Source organism: Hemibagrus wyckioides, linkage group LG14 (assembly GCF_019097595.1).
Source record: "Hemibagrus wyckioides isolate EC202008001 linkage group LG14, SWU_Hwy_1.0, whole genome shotgun sequence".
In the NCBI taxonomy this organism is placed as follows: domain Eukaryota; kingdom Metazoa; phylum Chordata; class Actinopteri; order Siluriformes; family Bagridae; genus Hemibagrus; species Hemibagrus wyckioides.
In genome coordinates, this window is record NC_080723.1 from 920,001 (window position 1) to 947,992 (window position 27,992).

General features: G+C 40.0%; 2 protein-coding genes across 2 annotated transcripts in view; both read right to left on the reverse strand.

The window, feature by feature from the left end:
* Positions 1 to 455, reverse strand: part of ccdc33 (coiled-coil domain containing 33) — a 25,281-nt gene extending 24,826 nt beyond the window's left edge. The window contains exon 1 of the mRNA XM_058408875.1: positions 1 to 455. This exon is cut by the window's left edge and continues 1,503 nt beyond it. The gene's annotated coding sequence lies outside the window, so the exon portion shown is untranslated.
* A 9,327-nt stretch (positions 456 to 9,782) lies between these two features.
* The window catches only part of LOC131365090 (coiled-coil domain-containing protein 33-like), a 30,931-nt gene continuing 12,721 nt past the window's right edge, over positions 9,783 to 27,992 (reverse strand). The window contains exons 6-7 of the mRNA XM_058408713.1: positions 17,177 to 17,337; positions 9,783 to 10,407 (exon numbers count right to left, since the gene is read on the reverse strand). Coding sequence (XP_058264696.1) covers positions 10,254 to 10,407; positions 17,177 to 17,337 — 315 coding nt within the window. The 3' untranslated portion in view covers positions 9,783 to 10,253. The remainder of the gene's footprint in view (positions 10,408 to 17,176; positions 17,338 to 27,992) is intronic.

Here is a 27,992-nt window from a genome sequence, read left to right on the forward strand (position 1 = left end):
GTTTCATTGGTATAAATTACATTTGTTTATCTTCCTTGTTTTGCTCCTCAGTGTTTGCACACTTTGTAATAAACTGGAGATGAGAAGACATCCATACTGGCCCACTGCAGCTTTACAATAACATTTAATTATTTTTGCAGCTGATAATTTCTTTCCATTGGGAATATTACATTTATAAGGACAGAGATAATTTTGTTTCTCACGTTGAATGGCAGCAATATTACAGCACACATCCCACCGGACTGGTACCTGTAGCTGTACCAGTACCGGTACAGGTACTGGTACCGGTACCTGATAGTACACAAGTACCAAATCTGCTCCCGGAGTGAAGGCGGTGGCACAGTCCTGACCTGAAGCAGTGGTTCCACACTGGCCGCTCCTCGGGTGATCCTGGCTGTGAAATCTGCACATTTCCCACACAACATATTGATTTTTTTGTAGAACTGAGCAGTAGCTAAAATTACCTTTTTAATTCTGCTTTCTTCTTTTTGTATCATTTAATCATATACATCAAAATCATCTGCATCTCTGTTACAGACTTAGTAGATTAGCATTATTTTATAAAATCCAGATGGAAACACATTCAGAACATTTATTGCTATTGACAAGCAGTTGGTCTTTTTAGCAATGGGCATTATTATATTATGATTGTGGCATAATTGCTTATCAAATAAGGACATCCTGGGAGGAGGAGCTACACATATGAGGTATGTAAGGTTATCAGTATGCAAAAAATATATACCAGACACAGATTAAAATGAATACCAAATGATTATGAGTAAGAGTTAGAAAAATAGGAGCAATTTGATCAGGTGGCCATGTGACTGCCAGCCTGCCTGGACAACGCAGTACAATGTGACTAGCAGGAAAAACAAGAAAGGATTCCAAGCCTGTTTTTATGTCTAAATTACAGTCGGTATCTCTGGCTCTGTGGGTAAAATGGCTCTGGACATGGCAAGCTGGCATCATACTTGTTAGGCCCTGGGGGTAATGCTGTTGTTGTGAGATGAGGTGTGAGTGTGTATGGCGCCTGACTGGTTCTGCATGGGTGGGGACACCAGCAGGGCTGGCATGGCTAGCAGATGGCCTATTCCCTGCGGGCACTGGGCTTTGGCCTGCTGCTTGGCACAGTGCCCTGATGCTGGCCCATGTATAGTGGTAGAGAGAAATACTGAGGAAATGGTGCTCAAAAAAGAACAGGTTAAAAGGTGGAGGGCTTGGGGTCATGAGTTCAAAGTGTGAGAGGCCAGCGGTCAATCCATGCTGGAGAAAAACAGAGGAAAGGAGTCATGACTCTCATAATAAACTCAACAATGACTTAATGACTGGTGTTGTAGCTGTTAAAGCATAAAATGAATTAATACACACATGTCTGAAAGTATCCTGTGCAGTTCTGTGAATACTAAATAGTTCTCCTGAGTTCTGCATGCCAACTGCGTGCAGCTGAAGTCAGCATACATCAGGAGTGAAGGATGGGCTGCTACAGATGACTGCCTCTCCCCTGAGAGCTCTGCTGCTGAAATGTCACTAGCACCGGCAGCCCAGAGCTCACACGAAGGTCAATAGTGACAGTGACTCTTCCAAGCAGCATCGATTCACTCTTAGGCTTAATCACATGGGGCAATTACACAGCACACTGACATTCTAATCATGCAAACGAATGCAGATTTTGGGGATTTCTGCATGAGAAATTAAAATGCAGGAGCTCTGATGTAGGCCTAGTGACACAAGTGAAACCAGCACAAACAGGAAAACTGGATTTAAATGAGTTTTTAGCAGAGAACAAATATTAATTTAATCTGTTAATGTTAATACTCATATATTTCTAAAAAGTGTAAAGAACCAAGTTTCATTTTTGCAGATCATATGATGTGACTGCTATATGATTGGCTATAGAACGTCCTGTACATGGAGACATGCCACAGCACTGACTGGGCACAGATGGTCCAGGACCAGCATGCTAGGCCATTCCTGTTGCCTCCACACACATTTATGCACACACACACTAACATGCTAGAATACACATTCCAGGGCAGGTGGTGGTTAAAGCTACTTATGCAATACATAGGGGTGTTTACATGTAACCTACAGTAAGGACACTGCTGCACTCTGTTCTTCATTGTGACGTGATGAACATCAGAACATATTTACATTGAAGATCAAATGAGTGTCCAAAACACACAGAATGCATAAAATTAGTGGCTGGAAAAAAAAGGCAGTTCAGCAGATAGATCAATATGGCTCTGTCTCTGTGGGATTCACATTAGCCACAAGTGAGAGAGCAGGAGATGACCACGTCATCCAGCAGGGCCGGTCAGAGCGTTCTCTGTGTGTGCATGAGTCTGAGCGAATGTTTGTGTAAACAGGTCACTGGCAGAGGAATACAGAAAACAATACAAAAAGCAACATAAAAAAACAGCAGAGAGAGAGAGAGAGAGGGGGGGGACAGAGGGAGAGGACAGAGAGCGAGAGAGAGAGAGAGAGAGAGAGAGAGAGAGAGAGAGAGAGAGAGAGAGAGAGAGAGAGAGAGAGGGGACAGAGAGAGAAAACAGAGAGTGAGAGAGAGTTATATTATTAAAATTGTTTCTGCTATTTTCAGTTAAACACAATTAAAATAATAATGATGTTCGTTTACTTTTTGTTTAATGAATGCCGGGTTTCTAATAACACCACAGTGTGTGTGGCTCTGTGTGCAGGTTTTGATAACATTCCATAATGAATCTGTCGTTTTACAGAAAATGAGAATAAATGTTCCGATAATCTTTGTTCACCTCAATGCGTGAACATTTTTCTAGAAACATTCAACCAGTTAAAGTAAAAAGCAAGGCAAATTGAAAAAAGTGTAAAAAGCTGAGGCATGAGTGAATCAGCAGCGAGTGGAAGTGAAACGTGTCTGACCTGAGGCTGATCGGTGAGCACAGGCAGAGTAAAGACAGAGTCAGGAGGCTGTGGGAATGGAACAGGCATCATACAGACATATGGTGCCATGGGCACGTGCAGCATAGTCTCTCTATAATCACACACACACACACACACACACACACAGAAAGAATGAGATAGACAGATCAACTGCAAACGGCAGACAGGTACAGAGACGAAGAGTGGAAAGGAGAAAAAACCATCCTGTTTTATATTTGACTGTGACTGACAGAGACACAGTCACCATAAGAACAGTTATTAGTTCTAGAGATTGGCTGAATGATGAGACGGTGAACACACACCCACACACACACACACACACATACACACACACCCCTATTCCACAGCACACAGCCAGAAAATGGAAACGTGAAGGTGACAGCCAAGCAGTCACTGTGAGATTACAGTTACAACACTGGCACAGGAAAGCCATTTGGGAATGAATCAGAAAAATAAATAAAACATGAATTCACACTTCCAATAGTGCAGCTTGGCAAGCCTCGCTATTATTAGCAGCACAGTGTGTGTGTGTCAGGACCTGCTGAAAGGATGGTGAAAGACATCTGAAGGGTGCAGTGTATATGTTCGTGCACACACACACACACACACACACACACACAGGTACATGTGTTTGAGATACTGTAGGTGTGTGAAACACAAAATACTCACTTCGCAATTTGTCGAAACTTTTCATAATTTTTATTAACTAAGTCACTGATGAAAAAAAATATCTTTGGGATTTGTGGAAAAGTGAGAGACAAAGAAAACAAAGTGGACTAATGCTAATGGTGTAACAGCAGACTGAACTGGAGTGAAAAGGACATTTACATAATAATTACTATTTGGGATTAACAAATGATGTTAGGTTGAGCAAAACAACATGGAGTAGGCCAGAGTAAACAACAGCTATTTTGTTATAGAGGCAACAAGACTCCATTTGATCAAATGGCAGCTTGTCAGTGAATATTATATGCATCTTAGCTGGACTGCAATAATTAAGCTTCCATTATGTATTAAAATCCCATCAGTGTGGTACCTGGAAAGTACTTTAGCCATTATCTACCGGATCGCTGGTACTGATTGATCATATTTCCCCTTTACATAATACAGATCTGTATATTTCAGTATTGGAGTTGATTGTCATACAATAACATTCACAGTATTTTTTTTATTAAGTTTCAAAATACATTTGAAGATATTTCTGCCTGTCCCTAATTCACATGCACATGTAGAGTACAGTAGTATGTGCACACATATAAAAACACACAGGTCCATATGTAGAAATGCAAACACACTCTTATAACGGACCGAACCTCTTTTATTCAAGTCAGTCATTTTATTTTAGTTTAAACACAAAAGACAAGACCAGAATAGATTTCCTATAATCTAGCAAGCTGATTTACTTCTCTTCACGCAAGTGTCCATTTTTTCTAGTTAATCATAGAGCAAAAAATGACACTTGATCCATATATCTTTGATATTTATGTTGAATCTATTTTAATGTGAAATAATTCTGATCGTTATTCTGTAAGAAGGAACGTGAGTCAGCATACAGTGGGAAGATGAACTTAGCAAACAGTGGACACTGGCTTTAATTATTACTCAAAACCTCATGATGGTAAACAGATTTGCAAAGAGCACTGGAGATTTGGGAAATCATCCAAAATCTCTATGCTCTAGTCCACTATAAGTGCCACAAGTACACACTTTACACATAAATGAAGTCCAGTCCTCAGAGAAAGTCCTCAGAGAAAAGGCTCTTTACTTTGCTCATAGGCCCCTCCCATCACTTTGCCTCCAAGCTTTCAGGCAGCTCATTTACGTCTCTGCAGCGATGGATCATTACACATTTTCTCTGTTAAGTGATGCCATGGACCTCAAGTGCATTAGCATGAAGTATGATAAGATGCTCAATGTAGCTCTGTGCTCTAAGCTTTTGCAGAACAGCACATTTGCCTGCAACATATAGTAGTTGTGATGGATTTATTCAAAGTACAGAGAGAGGGTGTATACCTGTATGAATCATAATCAGCAACGATATAAGCAACAGCTAATAAAGGTCCCACTGGATCTTTCAGTGGACTGTCAGTGGACTGCAACAGCACCTGATAATGAGAAGGGCAGAAAGAAACGTGGTATTTGTGAGTGACCAGATAGAGTCAGCAGGACTGAGAGAGAAAAAGAAATAAAAGACCTAACTTTGACCTAAAATGGGAGGCAGAGTTTTAGAGACACAGAGACAAAGAGCAAGCAGACAGAGATAGAATAAGGGTGCATTTTAGGCTCATTTGATATTCAATACTTCCTTGTGTTATAGTGAATCAATGAATGAACTCAGTAAATGGAAAACTGCAAGATGACATATTAAATTAGCTTTTTTTTATCGCAAAAGATTACCTGACAGAAAATGAGGTCAGGTATCCAATCAGTGAAAAAACCTTCCTCACACATAAATAGATTAAACAGGTGATTTATTTATAATTGTTGTGTGTGCAGGGTTCATGGTGCAGTGATGCTCAGACAAAGCATAATCCATTTACAGTACCTGCACAGTGCCAAATAACACCATTAGCTGGCAATGGAGTATTAAACCCTAACTATGCCAAAGCACTTATCTGATCATAAAAGTGTTGCTAGTCTAAGCTATTGTGGAGAGGAGACAGACAGATGATGCAGCTGGAAGCAGGAAGTGCAAACCTCAAAGCCAGTGAAGGAGAAGCAAGGGAGTCTGGGGAGGAGGCTGAGTTTCCGCACCATGGTAACATAGACGCGCACTCCTGAGGGTACTGCCCTGTGGGGCTGAAGCAGACACACGCACACACACACACACACACACTCACACACACACAAACACACACACACACACACACAAACACACTCAGACATGGATGCTTAAAGCAATTATGTTTATATAGTTATATTCAGGAAGACTCTGGGACCAGACAGAAATATGATTACATATAAATTTCAGATTAAATACAACGCTAGTTACAGCCATCACATCCACAGGGAGAAGGTAAATAAAAAAAGTCTCTAAATATTACCACTCCTTATGATAGTAAAAGGCAGTGTTTAAATGCGGCCATCTGTCTGTGTGGCTGTTGCAATGGCAGGGTGATGGAGCGAGGTTTCACAGGTCTATGCAGGATGTTTGATTACAGATCTGCGCTCTCCAGAGTATGCTTCAATAACACAACACTGAACTAGTCGATTTTTATGAGGGCCATAAAGAAGAGCTAGCTAGGGTCCCAGTGACCCCTGAGCATGGCTTCATCAGAACAAGGCTTGCTGCTTGTTAGGAGTTTGATGAATAACTAGTCGCAGCCGCTCTGCAATCATTTCATTGATGTCTCTTGTATAATTCCTATTGACAAATAGAACTCCAATCATTGTAATCGTTTTTATCCTCCGTTTACCTCGCTACTGAGGTACAAGAGGAACATTATTCTTCAGAATAGAAGAAAAATATGAAATTGCCATAGCTAATTAGGACCATTATAATTCAGCGCAGAGAGTGAAATTACAGTGCCGGCAGCGCTACGGCCACAGAGAGACTGATGAATAATTTATGTTGTGGAGTCAGCTAGCCCTGGTGCAGGGAAGCTGTGCAGACTGGAGCAGAAAAGCCCAATCATGTGTAAACTCACATCTCCTCTTGTCTGTGGGCTGGGGCTGGTGACTGACAGCTAAAGGACAAAACAGGGTGAAGCAGAAAAACAGAAATATCTGTCATTCTGTTAATCTCTCTCTCTCTCTCTCTCTCTTTCTCTCTGTCTTATTTATATAGCAGATCCATACTTTGCTCTTAAAAAACCCTCCAGCCAAATACTGCCATCTGCTATAGCAGTGAGTCACAGTAAAGTCTTCAGAATATATTCCTCTACATGTTTACAGTCTGCTGAGAATCGATACTGATACCGGAATGGTCTGCAGGAGGGACTGGGTATTTACCGCTAATAAGAAGAAACTCATTCACAGGCGGTTTAGGCTCATGGATTATAATCCCAAAAAGCACTGACCAGGGAACCTCTTTAATGTTTTGCTATGGTGTGCAAGAAGTCTAATTAACTGTATAGGTCAAATAATCAGACTGCATTCGGAATTCATTGAGTTCCACTTGTTTCAGTGCTCCTACAGTATATATAAAAATGACATTTGTTTTCTTACAGGACACCACTGTTCAAGATGCCATTAAACTTCTGCCCCTGTAGTAACATACCTCAGAGGGTTCTAGAGAGCATGGTTTATTCATTTCCTTCTATAAACCCTGCACAAGTCCTGTTTGATGGATTGCCCCCGAGGCAGCTCCTCTTGCTCAATCTCCCTGACAAAGCCCCTCAGTGCCAATGATGAACGCATTGACTCCAGCAGCCTGTAGGTCCCCCTTAAACTAATGATATATTAGACCTGTCTCACCACACTGACTTAAGACCTAAAACTGGAACAGGAATGACAGGAAAAGGGGAGGTGATCTGTTTGACCGAATGCTCTGTTATGCTGACTGTAAGCAGGGTTTGATGAAGCTTATGGATCTGTACAAGAGTAGGTTTGTCTGAAACTAATCATGTAGCTTTATACAACCGATCACAGACATAACTCATTTTCAGTAACCGCTTTATCCTGATCCAGGTTACGGTGGAGCCAAAGCTTATTCCAGTAAAACTAGGAGTGAGGCAGGAATACACCCTGAATGGGATGTCAGTCCATTACAGGTTACCGCACAGACACACACACACACACACACACACAAACAAAACTGGGGCAATTTAAAGCAGGCAATCCACCAACTGGAACATTATTGGGAAGTGGAAGGAAAACTGACATGCCCCAATAAATTTTACATTTCGAGTTGGAGGGAGATGTAATCATCTTAGGTACAGTAGATGTGCAAGAGGTTAATGTAAGAGCTTTTCAGATATAGCTATTATACATGCTGGAGGGCTGTAGACTCTTACTGGTACCAATTCCAGGTGGTAGTGTTGAAAAGGCTTGAGATAAGATGAAGGTATCCGGAAATGGGCCAGAAGCTCTTTTGATGGACCATCTGCTATATTTATTACAACATCTGTAAGCCAGTGGACAAGGCACAGAACCACTGGGGATACAGAAATTATCAACAAGAGAATGATAATGTATTTAATACAACCAAATCTGCTAATATTTTTAAAGTTTGAAAACATTTTTCTGAGATTTTGTAGAAAATCTTAAACGAATGTTTAAATGGTGATATACAGCCAGAGCCATTTACATCAATCTAATACCTGAAATAGAAGATGCTTGGATCTGAGCTAATTTTATAAACACTAATTTTATAAACATTTACACTTTGAAGGATGGCACAGTGACACAATGCAGTTTATACAGTTTCATCTTGGGTTACTGTCACTGTGTGGAGTTTTTGTGTTTCATCTTACCTCCAAAGTGTGTGTGTGTGTGTGTGTGTGTTCCATCCAGGAGCCCTGTTTTGTCCACTGTATAGGTTTTGGAATTACTATAGATAAATGAATGAATGAATTAATGCTAATGTCAATGGGGAAAATATAAACAAGGTATAATAGTTTTCTGCATTCTGCTCTACTGTAGTTTACTGTACACTATAGTCTTAAGTTATTCCATGGTTTCAAACATTTCCATGAACTGGGTCTCAGCAATCTTTGACTCTTTGAGAACTGGACATGAGACTGCTATAACTCTTACTAATAACCACTATCACTGATTCCTTCTGATGTTCCTCATTCAGCTACAGGCTCAGTTTAAACCGTTCAATAGGTACCATGAGAGACAAAAATTGAGGGATTTTACCTAAACTGTAAAATCCTTTCATGAACTTGTTCTTAATTAAGAATAATTTAAAAGGTCTGTAAGTCGCTCATGCCTCAGACTGCTCTGACTTGAGGGGATACAGGGTATGCCCTGGCATTACAAGATCTTCTTTTTCCTGAAGATAAAAGCTCTTTCGTCCTTACACGTCCACAGCCAACGCCTCCATCACCAATAGCAGTCATGTTTCCAGGCTACTCAGCAACACGTCTGACATCTTTATACCAGCTTGCCAAGGATACAAGGCCAGCCCCTTGACTTTGCCTTCAGCCAATGAGTTTACTGCTCAGCCTGGAGGAAACACATAAAGCTGAAAAAGGGAGCGTGAGCAGACACTTGGAAAGTTGCACCTGTTTAAGACGCTTTAGTGCCATTGTCTCCTGAGTTGATCAGCATTCCCGACACATCAAGAGCAAATCCAGAGCAATCATTCCCTCGGCTCTTGTTCAGAGAGCCATTAAGCCCAGTGGGTAATTATTCTGTCACTTAACAGGCAGAAACCATGAGGCTGGAATAATCAGACCTACACACTGCAATTATCATCAACACAGGAGCCCATTCAGAGTGCGGACTCGCAGATCAAGACAAACCAATTTCATACAAATAGATTTTCCTGTCACACACTTTCTTTCCCGGTCTCGCGTCCTCTGTCAGTCTTCCTCTGCTCTCAGTGGAGAGAACAATACTTGCTCAATTAACATTCAGTACAGAGCTGTCATGTGCAACCATAGCTAGGAAATATTCATTTTTAATTATTTTCTTTTTTAAAAAATTAAGGCATAATGTGAGTAATGATATGGTCAGTCTTTGTCCACTGAATACAATTTTAATTTGAAAAACATTCAGCTTAAATCTCATACAAATCTAACCCTAGATATTATAAATAATAAATGTTTTATTGTGTAATATATTATTTAAAAAAAACCCAATATCTTTGCATTTTTGTATGATTTTTTAAAACGTTTAAATAAAACAGTTGATTAGAAATGTGCTTCATTTTTTCCCTCAGTTAAAAAACCTGCGACGACTTGAGTGCTTGATACAGAAGAGATTTATATAGAAATTTATATCTATATATAGAATTTATACCATTATTTTATTTATATTGAATTTTATTTCGATTTTATTTATATTATTTATATATATTTATATATATATTTAGCTTGCCAGCCTCAAGAAATTATCCCACAACATCTTTGCATTATTTTTAACAAATGAACAGATTTTGTGTAAGACGGAACTATGAAAATACTCAACATGGGACAGAATGCAGAATACAAGTACAGCATTTTAGATCCAAGATTTATTGAAAAGGTTTTTGTTTAAACTATGAACCATCGGTTTACTCCAAACATGTCGTACTGGAGCACAGCCAGGATAAGAAATAATAAGGATAAGGGTCAAGCCAGTTCTGCAAAAAATGTCAACTCCACCAGGATGTCTGGCTATGGCCTGTATAATTTATTGACTGCCCCCAGCCCACAGAACATTACTGATGATTTCTCTTGTCTGCATTAGAAATGAAACAGCTTACCCTCCCTGTGGCCTTCAACATCCACAAGCTCCACTGATAGGTTCTCCTCCCAGCAGGGGTTATGTGTGGATTGGAGAGCACAGTGTGTTACTGCCTGGTTCCTCCACTGACCAGTCCTGGCCTCTTCAGTCCCCCTAAAGGTGTTCACAGAAATACATACATACAGTGTCCAACTTAAATATTTAGCTGATTGTGGGAAATGTTACTCTTTAATCATGTATGCATTAGCAAAGACTTGATTTACTGATACACTGTGAAGGTATTGCAGGAAAGGAATGACTAGTATGTTTCTAATTCTAATCCGCTTACAAGTGTGAACACAAAATACTTCTATACTTACATTCTCAATACCATTGCTAATCAACCACACCAGATAAACACAAACCATTAAATACATAATGTACAGGGGTTGGACAATGAAACTGAAACGCCTGGTTTTAGACCACAATAATTCATTAGTATGGTGTAGGGCCTCCTTTTGCGGCCAATACAGCATCAGTTCGTCTTGGGAATGACAGATACAAGTCCTGCACAGTGGCCAGAGGGATTTTGAGCCATTCTTCTTGCAGAATAGTGCCCAGGTCACTACGTGATGCTGGTGGAGGAAAACGTTTCCTGACTCACTCCTCCAAAACACCCCAAAGTGGCTCAATAATATTTAGATCTGGTGACTGTGCAGTTCAACTTCACTTTCATGTTCATCAAACCACTCTGTCACCAGTCTTGCTGTGTGTATTGGTGCATTATCATCCTGATACAGTGCACCGCCTTCAGGATACAATGTTTGAACCATTGGGTGCACATGGTCCTCCAGAATGGTTCAGTAGTCCTTGGCAGTGACGCGCCCATCTAGCACAAGTATTGGGCCTAGGGAATGCCATGATATTGCAGCCCAACCATCACTGATCCACCCCCATGCTTCACTCTGGGCATGCAACAGTCTGGGTGGTACGCTTCTTTGGGGCTTCTCCACACTGTAACTCTCCCAGATGTGGGAAAGACAGTGAAGGTGGACTCATCAGAGAACAATACATGTTTCACATTGTCCACAGCCCAAGATTTTCGCTGCTGGAACCATTGAAACCGACGTTTGGCATTGGCACGAGTGACCAAAGGTTTGGCTATAGCAGCCCGGCCATGTACACTGACCCTGTGGAGCTCCCGACGGACAGTTTTGGTGGAAACAGTAGAGTTGAGGTGCACATTTAATTCTGCAGTGAGTTGGGCAGCTGTGGTTTTATGTTTTTTGGATACAATCTGGGTTAGCACCCGGACATCTCTTTCAGACAGCTTCCTCTTGCGTCCACAGTTACTCCTGTTGGATGTGGTTCGTCCTTCTTGGTGGTATGCTGACATTACCCTGGATACCGTGGCTCTTGATACATCACAAAGACTTGCTGTCTTAGTCACAGATGCGCCAGCGAGACGTGCACCAGCGAGACGTGCACCAACAATTTGTCCTCTTTTGAACTCTGATATGTCTCCCATAATGTTGTGTACATTGCAATATTTTAAGCAAAACTGTGCTATTACTCTACTAATTAAACCTTCACACTCTGCTCTTACTGGTGGAATGTGCAATCAATGAAGATTGGCCACCAGGCTGGTCAAATTTAGCCATGAAACCTCCAACACTAAATTGGCCAGTGTTTCAGTTTCATTGTCCAACCCCTGTACCTAAAACACATTGTACAATGTATACACTAATACATAACACACACACACACAATCTAAATTATTATCTAAGTACCTGACTGGTTTTTGGACCTGCATAACATTAAACTTTAGAAAATAATCCTTCTGAGGATATATGAGGCAGTAGAAAGAGGTTCAAAATTCCTGTTCCATTTGTGAAGTTTAAAATAAAATTAAATATTTTTGATTTTTTAAATATATATTAAAAATAGTAAATAATTATATAAGTTATAGAAGTGTGAAGGTGACAGACTGAAAGCAAAATCACAAATAAATCATGTTGCCTGATATTATAAAAATATGTTTATTTAATGTAAAATGTAATGTACGTCACATTTATTAGTTAAAACTGTTATTAATCTGACTTCTTGAGACAATCTAGTTTTTAAAAGTCTAACAGAAAAAAAAGCCAAATCACTTTTGACCTTTCGTAGGGTTGAACACATCTTGAGGGATCTATTGCTTTTAATCTGGCATCCCTATGCACAGGCAGCTCTGACAATCCAACAACACCGCCCATTCCTCCCTCATCTGTACCCCAGACCTGCACCGGGTATGAGCTGAGTGCAAAATGGAGGATTAGGAAACAGGCTGAGAGACAGCAGAAGAATCTAATGAGAATGATATTTGTTAGACAACAGACAATCATAGACACGTGTGCGAAAGACAGCGGGAGAGACGGTAACGGTTCATTAGTGAAGAATTCTTTCATGTCATGCACACAAAAACACAACCAGTAATTTCTCAGGAGAATTTATCTACTGAGCAGCTAACTGGAACGTTTTGCTATCATTAAAATGGTGCAAGTGAAAACAAAAAAAGTATTATGACTGAAATCAGAAGTCACAACAATCCTAATTCTGACTCAGAGACACTATAACAAGAAGTTTCTCTTACACAGAAATTCACTTTTCATGCTCCAGTTTGTTCCACTACAAGGAAACAGTTAGGGTAATGTAAGACTCAGTGGAGTCGTGTCTTTGTGCAAAATACACGACTCAATTTAGAAGATGAGGTTTAAATCTTTGATGAATGTCATAATTCATAATGCAAAATAGGGGAGCAGCAGGAAAAGCCAAAAACATTAAAGACAACAATGTTATAACCATCAGAGTCACCATTGGTACAACAGAGGTCATTATTATTCACTATGAAAATGTTAGATTCAAATATATATATATATTATATATAATAAATATTAATAATATTAATAATAATATATATTATTTCTGAAAACATCCCCAGAGACATTGGCTGTAACAATAAAGCAGTGGCAGTCAGATCACATTATCCTCTGTACAGAATCATAGCCAGAGGACGCAACAATTTCATGAAATTTCTCATTAATTGTGCAGGAAGGTGGAGAAGATCATCACACCACAGATCATGCAGCATCCTCTGACAGAAGCTGTATCTCAAAGATGCTTGACAAAATGAAGGAAATTAGGATTATACCATAGCCACTACTCATATCTCAAATTAAGAAAAGTTGAAGGGAAGAAAACAAACATTATTTCTTTTCTATGATTATGTTTTCAAATAGGTGTTATGAAAATGAAACATTCACCACTTATAACTTCAATGAAACGGTATAGTATTTATCCGACTTGACAACTGGAGGTTTGTCCAGAAGATGAAGAAGAAGATAAATTTTTAACTAAACTAAGAGTATTCTACGCATTAGCATAAATGTAGTGTAATAAATATCGAGCTGAGGAAAGACTCTAATGATCTTTGATTGACAAAAACAACCCAAAGTTGGTTAATAACTCTTGAAAAAAAGATTCAGCATGAGACAGTCTTTGTTCTTTTTCAGTAAATAATCACAATGTTTTCTTTCTTTTTGCACATCAGCCCTCCCCCTCGCTCTGAAAGCCCAGGTTGGTTTGAAGCCTTCGATTTGCCCCTTGCCTGGGCTGCCCCCTCTTCTGTCTGCCTCAAAGCCAGCTGCAGATGAAAAATTTATGACAATGTGGCTTGGAAAAAAAAAACACTCTTCCATTCCATTTGAAGCTCTTTCTCTGAAGCTAACCCCTCTGATGGTGGCCATCTTAGCCCTCTGACACGCCACGTGTCAGACCTTTGCTGATTAAAGCTCATCTGAACCGGCTAGTTGGTGCAATCAAGGACTGATTGAGTCCACTATCGGCTCAAGAGCCTTTCACCAGGACCAGCAGTCTGGATAGTGATAATTAGTGATGGATGTAGACCAGTGAGGTACAAGTCCGGTCCTGGAGATGAAGTCCAGCACTGCTTAGTGATTCCCAGAATGAACTATTTAACCGACTAGTTAATTACTAGGTTTAGAATGTGTAAGATTTCTGCTAGACACTGACCCCACAGCACTGCAGTTCCTGTCTTCCAAGGAAAGCAAAAAAACAAAAACTACAATCCACTTTACATTGGTGTACATTATAGCTGTTTGTGGCTGCGTTCTCCTGCAAGCTCACACTGAACGATCAGAATTTATTATTCATAAGGGTCTCATTATTTGGCTATCAGATCAAAAGGTATTGAAACATTAGCCGCATATCTCACACTCTCAGTGGGAAAAGCCTGCAGCAACACCACAAGAGGATCATCCTCAGAAAGGTTTTATTTTCTTTATTTTTTGCATTTCTGTACTCCATTTCACCAACAAAAAAAAAAAAACATCAACAGAATTGACTAAAACATCAAGTGGGCATTTCTCTATGTAATGGCACGTGATTTAATATGATCTCTTTGTTATAATCTCATGAAAATTATGCAAGCAAATATATATATATATATGTATATATGTGTGTGTTTATGGGAATTTTTGACCATTCTTCCAGAAGCACATTTGTGAGGTCACACACTGATGTTGGATGAGAAGGCCTGGCTCTCAGTCTCCGCTCTAATTCATCCCAAAGGTGTTCTATCGGGTTGAGGTCAGGACTCTGTGCAGGCCAGTCAAGTTCCTCCACACCAGACTCTGTCATCCATGTCTTTATGGACCTTGCTTTGTGCACTGGTGCACAGTCATGTTGGAAGAGGAAGGGGCCAGCTCCAAACTGTTCCCACAAAGTTGGGAGCATGGAATTGTCCAAAATGTCTTGGTATGCTGAAGCATTCAGAGTTCCTTTCACTGGAACTAAGGGGCCAAGCCCAGCTCCTGAAAAACAACCCCACACCATAATCCCCCCTCCACCAAACTTTACACTTGGCACAATGCAGTCAGACAAGTACCGTTCTCCTGGCAACCGCCAAACCCAGACTCGTCCATCAGATTGCCAGATGGAGAAGCGCGATTCGTCACTCCAGAGAACGCGTCTCCACTGCTCTAGAGTCCAGTGGCGGCGTGCTTTACACCACTGCATCCGACGCTTTGCATTGCACTTGGTGATGTATGGCTTGGATGCAGCTGCTCGGCCATGGAAACCCATTCCATAAAGCTCTCTGCGCACTGTTCTTGAGCTAATCTGAAGGCCACATGAAGTTTGGAGGTCTGTAGCGATTGACTCTGCAGAAAGTTGGCGACCTCTTCGCACTATGTGCCTCAGCATCCGCTGACCCCGCTCCGTCAGTTTACGTGGCCTACCACTTCGTGGCTGAGTTGCTGTCGTTCCCAAACACTTCCACGTTCTTATAATACAGCTGACAGTTGACTGTGGAATATTTAGGAGCGAGGAAATTTCACGACTGGATTTGTTGCACAGGTGGCATCCTATCACAGTTCCACGCTGGAATTCACTGAGCTCCTGAGAGCGACCCATTCTTTCACAAATGTTTGTAAAAACAGTCTGCATGCCTAGGTGCTTGATTTTATACACCTGTGGCCATGGAAGTGATTGGAACACCTGATTCTGATTATTTGGATGGGTGAGCGAATACTTTTGGCAATATAGTGTACATATAAGTAAATATGTTTATAAGTATATATATATATATATATAAGTATGTTTTTAGAGCTTTATAACAATGAGGTGGACGCACTGCCTATACTTTTCCTGATAACATAAAATATATAGGTTTTAGTTAAATTGTTCATTTAAGCCAATCAGTCATTCTCATGAACGTTAATGTTATAGAGAATAATTTGCATTAGAAATCAAAAACATGGTAAGGATGGTTGTACTCTATAAGAAAATTGAACAACATTAACAGTGCTGCTATATACACTGTATAATAAAGATGATCATACTAAATCAGAGATGTATTTTTAGTAGAAAAATCAACAAACAATGAACAGTATATGTACAATTACAGAGACACGCACACACACACACACACACATGCATGTGTTGTATATATAAAGGCATTCACACAGGAACACCAGGAGGCTAATGTCTTCTTCCAGAATCTCTTTCCAGAAATCATACGCCTAGCTGGCTTTGCCAAATGTAGCATGAACCTTCTTTCACACGAGACACTAAAAGCATCATTACACAGATTGCTCCAGGTGTGTATTGTGTTGGAGTTCAGGGGTGTGTGAAGATAAAATAAAGCAGAATCATACAAGGCTGAGCCAATGTAGCCTTGACATTCACCTTGCTGCTCACTGTAAACCTGACACTTTTTCTAAACCATACAGGAAGACATTTTCTCTGGAAGTGTTCGCGTTCATCTACGTAAAGATAAGTGTGTGTGTTTTAGTGGGGTGTATGTGAGCTTATTTATATCCAGCTTATTAATAATTCCATACATGCAGTTCTACTGAGGCTTAAGCAGATGGCATCTCCAGCAGAGCAAAACTCATTAGCAAAAACACAGGAAATGGTGAGGCAGTGGTCACTCTCAGCTTACAGACTGTTGAAGTGGTTCTTGTAAAGAAAAAGGATATCATAATAATCGATCACAGGGTTTATCATTGTATAATTATACACTGAAGTGAGTAAGATTTTTTTGGTTAAAAAACAGGAAATGCAGGGAAGGGAGTGAACACTGTGGGCTGTGTGCTTTGATTGCACAGAAAGAGTACAGTTACATGGTGGCTATGGATATCTGATGTCCAATACATTAGAACTGAGCACATTTATCCAGCAGAACCAACTCAAGTTAGCCTGAACGGGACACCAGTTCATTGCAGATACTAAATGTTCTAACATTGTCCTACCAGGAAGAGTTTCTAACCCAAAACATTATAAATCTTACAGCAAACTTATTAGAGATTTGTTTAGAATCTTCAGAAGCCCAGTTTGACCCATGAATGAGTTCCAGCACTGGCAGGACGTTCCAGTTACTCACACAATAGCGAATGGCAGAGGAACTCTTCCGTCTGTCAGCAGGGGGAGACTGGTGGCACCATAAAGAGTGACGCTGATGATCTTGTGCCCTGGCTGGGAGACATGAGCGGGACATGGCGGGGACAGAAAAACACTTTCTGTCCTCAGGGGAGACTCTGTCACCTGGACAACCCCAGGGAAAAAAAAAACAGTTTAGTGGACAAATACAGACAAGCGTGCTTTTGTGTCTAATATATAGAAAAATATGAATATTAATATAAAATTAATATAAAAATTAATATTAATATTAAATGCTTGTACTAATATGTTTTCATTTCTATAGTAGCACAGGGACTTGTATAATCTTAGGCTAAAAATAAACTAGGTTACTTAAGATGTCCAGTCATTAATATTGTAATGGTTTCTGATAGAAGATGATTATTTAACATTTATGGAAAAAGTCAGTGATTTGTAACAGTTTTGAGGAATTTCAACAAAATGAAATAGATAAAATAACAAGATGTGTTGTTCATTAATAGAATCATTTTGTAATCAGTAACAATTTTATGCAGTTTGCTTTTAGGAAAATAATCAACGTTGGAGTGTTAAGATGCATCATTAGGTTTTATTATTGATTGTTTTCCCGAACAGCACACTCTTGACTTTTGCACATCAAGCTAAAGTTTAGTGTGAAGTTGAAGGGAGACCCAATCTGACCTCAAAATATTTTCAGGCAAGCGAGGGCTAATTCCGTGCCTGAAAGTGTGTGTATTTACAAAGCAATCTTAAAACCAAACTATGCAGTAAATCTCTACTCTAACAAATGGATTAAATGCTGCTGGAATGTCCCTAAGTACATGAGCACTGGATGCCACAAAGGGCAAACTGTGCTTATCGCATTATTTCTAAAAACAATTTAAATGCATTCTGCACTTGGAATAATAAATCACAAATAACGAACATATAACAAAGAACATGTAGATTCAAATGGAAACCAAAGACCTAGCCTCTGCGGTTCCTAAGCAACAGGTAATTGTACAATAGACGTGCAGCTGGAACAGAAATGGCTTTTCACAGTAGCAGTTGGAAGCTTCTGGAAGTCAATCTTGTGCAACACTACCTCAGTAGCAACCTTGAGATACTCTTTACCATTCAAAGCACAGGGGTGAGTGCTGTTTCTATTCAACTGAAATGAAAGGCGTGAAAGAAAATCACCCGAAAACAATGAGGCTGCATCTATCTTTGACTCAAGGTCCCGTCACATGTGCAGCCTAATAAGCATTCTCCAACAGACTGTTGGCTTTCCCCACAAAGCTGTGGTTTGTTCGAATGAAGGATTTTCTCAGAGCTTCAATTTGTTATTGTCTTATATAATAAGCCTCTTATTCTTAAGGGGAGAAAAGAAAACAGGCTTCAATGAGATCAGGGATTCATTCGATGTTATCCAGCATGTGATCACATTAAGACAAATATACAGTTTTATATGTTTTTATGGAATGACTCAGTTGTTTGAGTGTTATTAGGAAAGAAATCCATATGGAAGCAGGTATTAACGGTGCCAGTGTGGTAGCTTAGTGGTTGAGGTGTTGGACTATGGATTAGTAGGTTGTGAGCCTGAACCTCAAGCTGCCACTTCTTGGCCCTTAACCCTCAGTTGTATAAAAATGTGAACCTTCTGGATAAGGATGTCTGCTATATGGTGTAAATGTACAACCGTAGTCACTGGGCCAGTTTGGCTCTGATTGTGTTATGTCAACATGTATATGGTTATGTTTAATAAACAAAGTATCCAGAACCATTGGCAATGAGCATACTTTAATGGTGCCAGTGGGGCTTGCTACAGCCTTGGGAGGCCTGTGTAGTTTTGGTAGCAGTAGACATGTTAGCCAGGCTGTGGGGTAATCTGTAGAAAATAAGCTATTTGGATCCAAGCCATGGCCTGATCATCACGGGCTTGGTTAACTGAGGAAGAGTGTCTCATGTTCAAAAACACCAAAACACATCTAAGGAAACATCAGCTTTACAGGTATATATATATATAGAGAGAGAGAGGTCAGGAGTTCACATCTAATATCAAATATGGTGGGAAAAAAGAAAGGATTTTGATCTCAGACACTTTTGCTGGTGCCAGACAGGCTGGTTATGGTATTTCAGAATTTGGTATTTGATCTCCTAGGACTTTCATGCAAAGCTTACAGATACTGCTGTGGAAAAAAAAACAATCCAGTGAGTGGCAGCTCTGTGACAGGAAACATCTTGTTGATGAGAGACATCAGAAACTATGGAAGCTTACCATAAATTAAAGGCAAATCGACTACAGCAGTTCTACACAGTATTACAACAGGGTTCCTAATAAAATGGCCAGTGACTGTAATCTAATAGTCATGTCCATATTTCCTAGATAAAACTGCCTTCCACACGTTCAATCTCTCGAGACTCCAGACTTGTCAATAATTCAGTGTTGGTGGAAGAAATGTTATAAGCTGATACAGACAGCAGAGAGTGGGGCAGGAGGAGGGGTGTATGGGGGTATGGGTGGAAATAAAGGATGGGCAGATTACAGGACGAGGTGGAGGAGGGATATGGACATGGACTAAATAAGATGACCAGATGAAAACAGAACACTAATTACTAATGAATGATTCTAGGCCTGAAGTGGTGAAAGAGAATAATGAAATATTAATGGAATTTTGATTTGTTGAAAATTTGGTAAAAATGTTTCATGTGATACAAGAGAAGATCTTTTATCTTCAATTATCATTAGAAATAAATGAAAGCTTTCGCTCCATCAGTCAACATCCTGAATCTTTCTATGTCATTCAGCTCATCCTTATTCCAGCTGCAGTTTCCCAGAGGCCAAGTAATAAGAGCAGATTATTATTATTATTATTATTATTATTATTATTATTATTATTATTATTATTATTATTAGGCTTTATGCCTAATCACTGATGCTGCAGCAATACACACTAGACAATCTAACATCTAATCTTAATTTACCTTAATTGCATATATTTCATGCCCTTGTTAACATCTATAAATGATCAAATGTCTAATGCTAGTCATATTACAAATTTTTCTAAAAACATGATTGTTAATTGCCTACATAATTAGCAATCAATCTGTAATGATATTGTACAGACACTTAGATTAATAGTATTGGTACTTAAAGATCTGTTTCTCTGAAGTGTAAGAGAACAAAACTGTAAACCGTTAACTGTCCTGTCTGAGAGTTTTTTTTATATTTGCTCTGTGTTCTGTGTGAGTGGTCAGTAATTATATTATGATTGCACTGTAAACTGCCATGTGGTAGCGGTCATTAGGATTGTCTGTGAGATGGCGGTTATGTCTCAATAACAGATACTACAGTTAGCCGCGTCTCTTTAGTGTTTCCTATATATTGACAAGCACTGTTCAGAAAAAATTAATAGATTTTTTTTGTACTATGTAAAAAAACAAAAAAAATCTAATTTTGCCAGAAGAGTGAGACAAAGAAAGAGAGAAAAAAAGATAGACAGGGAGAACAAGAGAGAGAATGTGAGAGAGATATAGCTGGTAAAACATTCTACTTTCCTAGTAATGCTTAAATAACAACAACAAACACTGACCAGGCATAACATTACGACCACCTGCCTAATATTGTGTTGGTCCCCCTTCTGCTGCCAAAACAGCCCTGACCCGTCCTGCACTGTGTATTCTGACCCCTTTCTATCAGAACCAGCATTAACTTCTTCAGCAATCTGAGCAACAGTAGCTCGTCTGTTGGATCGGATCACACGGGCCAGCCTTCTCTCCCCACGTGCATCAATGAGCCTTGATCGCCCATGACCCTGTCTCCGGTTCACCACTGTTCCTTCCTTGGACCACTTTTGATAGATACTGACCACTGCAGACCGGGAACACCCCACAAGAGCTGCAGTTTTGGAGATGCTCTGATCCAGTGGTCTAGTCATCACAATTTGGCCCTTTCGGTCAAACTTGCTCAAATCCTTACTCTTGTCCATTTTTCCTGCTTCTAACATCAACTTTGAGGACAAAATGTTGACTTGCTGCCTAATATATCCCACCCACTAACAGGTGCCATGATGAGATCATCAGTCTTATTCACTTCACCGGTCACTGCTCAGAGTGTTATGGCTGACCGGTGTATAATTGCTAGCTAGTTGGTAATCAGCAACCTAAACAAATGACCAATCAACACCAAGTCCTCTATTATACAGTAATTCTGCTTAGAGATTTTCACCATTATTTGCACCATTATTTTCACCATTATTTTCAGTGTATAGTACATCCTGCTTTCTTTTACACCCCCATGGCAAGGTAAAAGTCACTGAGATTCCAGAACATTCTGATGTTTCATGTGGACATTAACTGAAGTTCATTCTGTATTTACATCACTTAACATGAACTTGTACGATGTACAGATGTCTCTATTGAAGTGGACAGTGAGTGCATGCTCAAATGTTTAGTGAGAAGCCACACAGTTCTCGTTCCATTTTGTTTAAAACAGTTGCTGAGGAATTCCCTTTTCTTCTATCAGATTATATTTCTGTTGCATCGGAGCCATGAGTGTGTAGAGTAGTGCGTTTATATTCAGAATTTCACTTAAAAGGGTTGGAATGGTTGATATGATTTCAGTTTGCGCTCTGCCAAGTTGTATTAACAAAATGAGTTAAAAAGTACAAACTGGGAATATTTATTTATTTATTTATTTATTTATTTATTTATTTATTTATTTATTATACAGCTTTGAATGAAGAATTCTGGATAAGTAATATGTTCAGAACTTTTATTAATAATATTCAATTTTAATCATTAAAATAAAAAAAGGAAATAATACACACATAATAATATAAAATGGTATTTAAGTGGTCTTGTCAGATTCATTCATTTAGAGAACTGTATGAAGTGCCACCTTGACATGCAGCACACATCCACTCTCCTCTCCTCACGCTAAACGATTCTTTGATAATAACAAATCAGTCAGCGGGACCTGTGGTGATAAAACAAACTGCAAATCTCAGACAGAAAAAAATCTCAACCCAGACACAGTCTTATCAGATAAAAGTAGAACAAAACATGATATTGTTAAACACACTCAGCAGGGCTTTTGAAAACTCATGCATACAGCCAAGGGCAGCGAAATGTTAGAGACTAAATAAAAGAAAGACAGAGTAAAGCTCTGTGCCTCACGTCTCCAGAGGAAAAAATTCTCCCAGCGGGATTGAACATCCTCCCCCTTATCAGCCACCGCTCAGGGCTTCTCCTTTGAAAACTAAAACTAACGATGATCGCTTGTAAAAAAAATCTCTGTGCTAAGTGTCAAATTTGAAATGTCACCACGTGGAGCTGAGCCGATTTCTCGCAGGGAGACAGAGTGGATTTGTGAAATAAAAGGCTTTTAGAGGAAGGGAACATTCCTATCACAAGATTTAGATAATATACACATTACACACAGCCCCTATCAGAAAGACATCAGAAAACTAGAACAGTAATATTCTTATTCATTCACAGCATCTCTGTCTCAACGCATTACTGACTCATTGGGTTATTTCTCAGGCTGCAATTTAGTTCAAAATAAATAAGGTTTCAATAAGATTTATAATGCTGCATCTAAGCAGTCAGCACCACACAATATTCTGAAGCAAATGCATTAATGTCACAGCACAGAAGATGTTATTTGATTAAATAAGAGACTTGTGGAAAGCAGCAACCTTTCACTGCTCCACAAATGAGTACTGTAGGGACTGGAACTACACACCTCGTCTCTGAGGAAATTGCATGTTTCTGTCTTGCCCCACTGCAAGCTCTGTGATTGGCTTAAGAAAGGTTTTATCCTTTTCGCCACTCTACCTGGAGCTCTTTATTTGATCAATTTCAATTCTCAGGAAGAATGAGAGAATATACAGTTAACAAATGAATAATACTAATCAAAAAAATCGTAATGTGGTGGCATTCAATGTGAGAGCAAATATCAGAGGAAGCAGCAACTAACTCACAAACAAAACACAGGTGACCTTTTCTCCATTAGGACAGACCATTTCAAATGCTCAAAGGCAATCATCGGCCCTGTCTCATAATTAGAAGCAAAATGAGAGTGTTGATTTTTTCTCAGCTCAAGAGTCTGCTGCAGCATTAGCGTTAAGTGTCATCATCCTTACTCATCTCTCTCTCCCTCTCTCTCTCTCTCTCTCTCTCTCTCTCTCGCTCTCTCTCTCTGTCTCTGTCTCTCCCACACACCCACGCCCACACACGTTTATGTTATTATCTGTGAGAGAACCTTTATTATTAATGCAGCTGGTTAAAACATTCCTAGTACTAACCTCAGTAACCAAAAGAAAACCTTTTTGGCTGTTTTTTTTAATTAATCAAACCAAATGTCCCCACAATGTCAGACCTGTCAGATATTTCTATACTTAAGGGGACATTTCATCCCACTAAGAAATATATACATCAGCAACACACACACACACACACACACACACACACCAAGGTTATGCAAATTACAATCTGTTACCTTAATAATGAAGGGCCTGAGACATGTGAGAAGAGCAGCTCATAAAGGTGTGGTTTTTCCCAGCATCCCTACGGAGATGGGAGGAGGTGCAGAGCTTGGAAAACTGCCCTGGAGTGATGTGTTGAATGTGTTGCTAAAAGAATATGTCTTAAAACAGGTTGTCCCATTCAATATACAATTTATCATTAGCATGATGTCATATCACGTCTTGACAGCTTCTTGCGTGTGATTTCCACACGTTAACATAAGCAAACACTTGCAGTGCCTTTAACATGAGTATCGGGTGAGTGCATAAAGTCACAGGAAACGCTGTACTGAGTCATATTACTGTCATTCTACCCCCATCAGACCTGAGCATCCATAAGAACATCTGTCCAGCAGACTCCCCCAAGGGGCTCATATCCTGGAAGTCGCATGACTCAGAGATTACGGTGTACCGGTCAGAGTCAAGGAGAGTGAGACCATATAATCTGAGGTGATTTATTACGGATCTCATACAACAGCTGCCATAGGTCCACTTCTATTAACAAATCCATCTGCACAAAAACTTACATTAATAAGAATCAAAACTCTATTAAGATGGATAATCAGCTCTTTGCTTAAAGTAAAAAAGAGGAAGAAAAAAAGGAACAAGAGAGGTATATGCTACCGTATAGGCATTCATTAATCAGCACTGTGTGGTGTTTGTGTAGATCACTGTGTCGTGTTTGTGTAGATCACTGTCGTGTTTGTGTAGATCACTGTGTCGTGTTTGTGTAGATCACTGTCTAGTGTTTGTGTAGATCACTGTGTCGTGTTTGTGTAGATCACTGTGTAGTGTTTGTGTAGATCACTGTGTGGTGTTTGTGTAGATCACTGTGTCGTGTTTGTATAGATCACTGTGTAGTGTTTGTGTAGATCACTGTCTAGTGTTTGTGTAGATCACTGTGAGGTGTTTGTGTAGATCACTGTGTAGTGTTTGTGTAGATCACTGTGTGGTGTTTGTGTAGATCACTGTGTAGTGTTTGTGTAGATCACTGTGTCGTGTTTGTGTAGATCACTGTGTCGTGTTTGTGTAGATCACTGTGTCGTGTTTGTGTAGATCACTGTGTGGTGTTTGTGTAGATCACTGTGTCGTGTTTGTGTAGATCACTGTGTGGTGTTTGTGTAGATCACTGTGTGGTGTTTGTGTAGATCACTGTGACGTGTTTGTGTAGATCACTGTGTCGTGTTTGTGTAGATCACTGTGTAGTGTTTGTGTAGATCACTGTGTCGTGTTTGTGTAGATCACTGTGTCGTGTTTGTGTAGATCACTGTGTAGTGTTTGTGTAGATCACTGTGTTGTGTTTGTGTAGATCACTGTGTCGTGTTTGTGTAGATCACCGTGTCGTGTTTGTGTAGATCACTGTGTCGTGTTTGTGTAGATCACTGTGTCGTGTTTGTGTAGATCACTGTGTTGTGTTTGTGTAGATCACTGTGTCGTGTTTGTGTAGATCACTGTGTTGTGTTTGTGTAGATCACTGTGTCGTGTTTGTGCAGATCACTGTGTCGTGTTTGTGTAGATGACTGTGTGGTGTTTGTGTAGATCACTGTGTCGTGTTTGTGTAGATCACTGTGTGGTGTTTGTGTAGATCACTGTGTCGTGTTTGTGTAGATCACTGTGTCGTGTTTGTGTAGATCACTGTGTGGTGTTTGTGTAGATCACTGTGTGGTGTTTGTGTAGATCACTGTGTCGTGTTTGTGTAGATCACTGTGAGGTGTTTGTGTAGATCACTGTGTCATGTTTGTGTAGATCACTGTGTCGTGTTTGTGTAGATCACTGTGTGGTGTTTGTGTAGATCACTGTGTCGTGTTTGTGTAGATCACTGTGTCGTGTTTGTGTAGATCACTGTGTCGTGTTTGTGTAGATCACTGTGTCGTGTTTGTGTAGATCACTGTGTCGTGTTTGTGTAGATCACTGTGTCGTGTTTGTGTAGATCACTGTGTAGTGTTTGTGTAGATCACTGTGTCGTGTTTGTGTAGATCACTGTGTCATGTTTGTGTAGATCACTGTGTCGTGTTTGTGTAGATCACTGTGTCGTGTTTGTGTAGATCACTGTGTCGTGTTTGTGTAGATCACTGTGTCGTGTTTGTGTAGATCACTGTGTAGTGTTTGTGTAGATCACTGTGTTGTGTTTGTGTAGATCACTGTCGTGTTTGTGTAGATCACTGTGTCGTGTTTGTGTAGATGACTGTGTAGTGTTTGTGTAGATCACTGTGTCGTGTTTGTGTAGATCACTGTGTCGTGTTTGTGTAGATGACTGTGTCGTGTTTGTGTAGATCACTGTGTCGTGTTTGTGTAGATCACTGTGTCGTGTTTGTGTAGATCACTGTGTCGTGTTTGTGTAGATGACTGTGTCGTGTTTGTGTAGATCACTGTGTCGTGTTTGTGTAGATCACTGTCTAGTGTTTGTGTAGATCACTGTGTCGTGTTTGTGTAGATCACTGTCGTGTTTGTGTAGATCACTGTGTCGTGTTTGTGTAGATCACTGTGTGGTGTTTGTGTAGATCACTGTGTCGTGTTTGTGTAGATCACTGTCTAGTGTTTGTGTAGATCACTGTGTCGTGTTTGTGTAGATCACTGTGTCGTGTTTGTGTAGATGACTGTGTCGTGTTTGTGTAGATCACTGTGTCGTGTTTGTGTAGATCACTGTGTAGTGTTTGTGTAGATCACTGTGTTGTGTTTGTGTAGATCACTGTCGTGTTTGTGTAGATCACTGTGTCGTGTTTGTGTAGATGACTGTGTAGTGTTTGTGTAGATCACTGTGTCGTGTTTGTGTAGATCACTGTGTCGTGTTTGTGTAGATCACTGTCGTGTTTGTGTAGATCACTGTGTAGTGTTTGTGTAGATCACTGTGTCGTGTTTGTGTAGATCACTGTGTCGTGTTTGTGTAGATCACTGTGTCGTGTTTGTGTAGATCACTGTGTAGTGTTTGTGTAGATCACTGTGTCGTGTTTGTGTAGATCACTGTGTCGTGTTTGTGTAGATCACTGTGTCGTGTTTGTGTAGATCACTGTGTCGTGTTTGTGTAGATCATTGTGTAGTGTTTGTGTAGATCACTGTGTGGTGTTTGTGTAGATCACTGTGTAGTGTTTGTGTAGATCACTGTGTAGTGTTTGTGTAGATCACTGTGTGGTGTTTGTGTAGATCACTGTGTGGTGTTTGTGTAGATCACTGTGACGTGTTTGTGTAGATCACTGTGTCGTGTTTGTGTAGATCACTGTGTCGTGTTTGTGTAGATCACTGTGTGGTGTTTGTGTAGATCACTGTGTCGTGTTTGTGTAGATCACTGTGTCGTGTTTGTGTAGATGACTGTGTGGTGTTTGTGTAGATCACTGTGTCGTGTTTGTGTAGATCACTGTGTGGTGTTTGTGTAGATCACTGTGTCGTGTTTGTGTAGATCACTGTGTCGTGTTTGTGTAGATCACTGTGTAGTGTTTGTGTAGATCACTGTGTTGTGTTTGTGTAGATCACTGTGTAGTGTTTGTGTAGATCACTGTGTCGTGTTTGTGTAGATCACTGTGTCGTGTTTGTGTAGATCACTGTGTCGTGTTTGTGTAGATCACTGTGTAGTGTTTGTGTAGATCACTGTGTTGTGTTTGTGTAGATCACTGTGTCGTGTTTGTGTAGATCACTGTGTCGTGTTTGTGTAGATCACTGTGTCGTGTTTGTGTAGATCACTGTGTCGTGTTTGTGTAGATCACTGTGTCGTGTTTGTGTAGATCACTGTGTTGTGTTTGTGTAGATCACTGTGTCGTGTTTGTGCAGATCACTGTGTCGTGTTTGTGTAGATGACTGTGTGGTGTTTGTGTAGATCACTGTGTCGTGTTTGTGTAGATCACTGTGTGGTGTTTGTGTAGATCACTGTGTCGTGTTTGTGTAGATCACTGTGTCGTGTTTGTGTAGATCACTGTGTCTTGTTTGTGTAGATCACTGTGTCGTGTTTGTGTAGATCACTGTGTAGTGTTTGTGTAGATCACTGTGTGGTGTTTGTGTAGATCACTGTGTAGTGTTTGTATAGATCACTGTGTAGTGTTTGTGTAGATGACTGTGTCGTGTTTGTGTAGATCACTGTGTCGTGTTTGTGTAGATCACTGTGTCGTGTTTGTGTAGATCACTGTGTCGTGTTTGTGTAGATCACTGTCGTGTTTGTGTAGATCACTGTGTCGTGTTTGTGTAGATCACTGTGTCGTGTTTGTGTAGATCACTGTGTAGTGTTTGTGTAGATCACTGTGTCGTGTTTGTGTAGATCACTGTGTCGTGTTTGTGTAGATCACTGTGTCGTGTTTGTGTAGATCACTG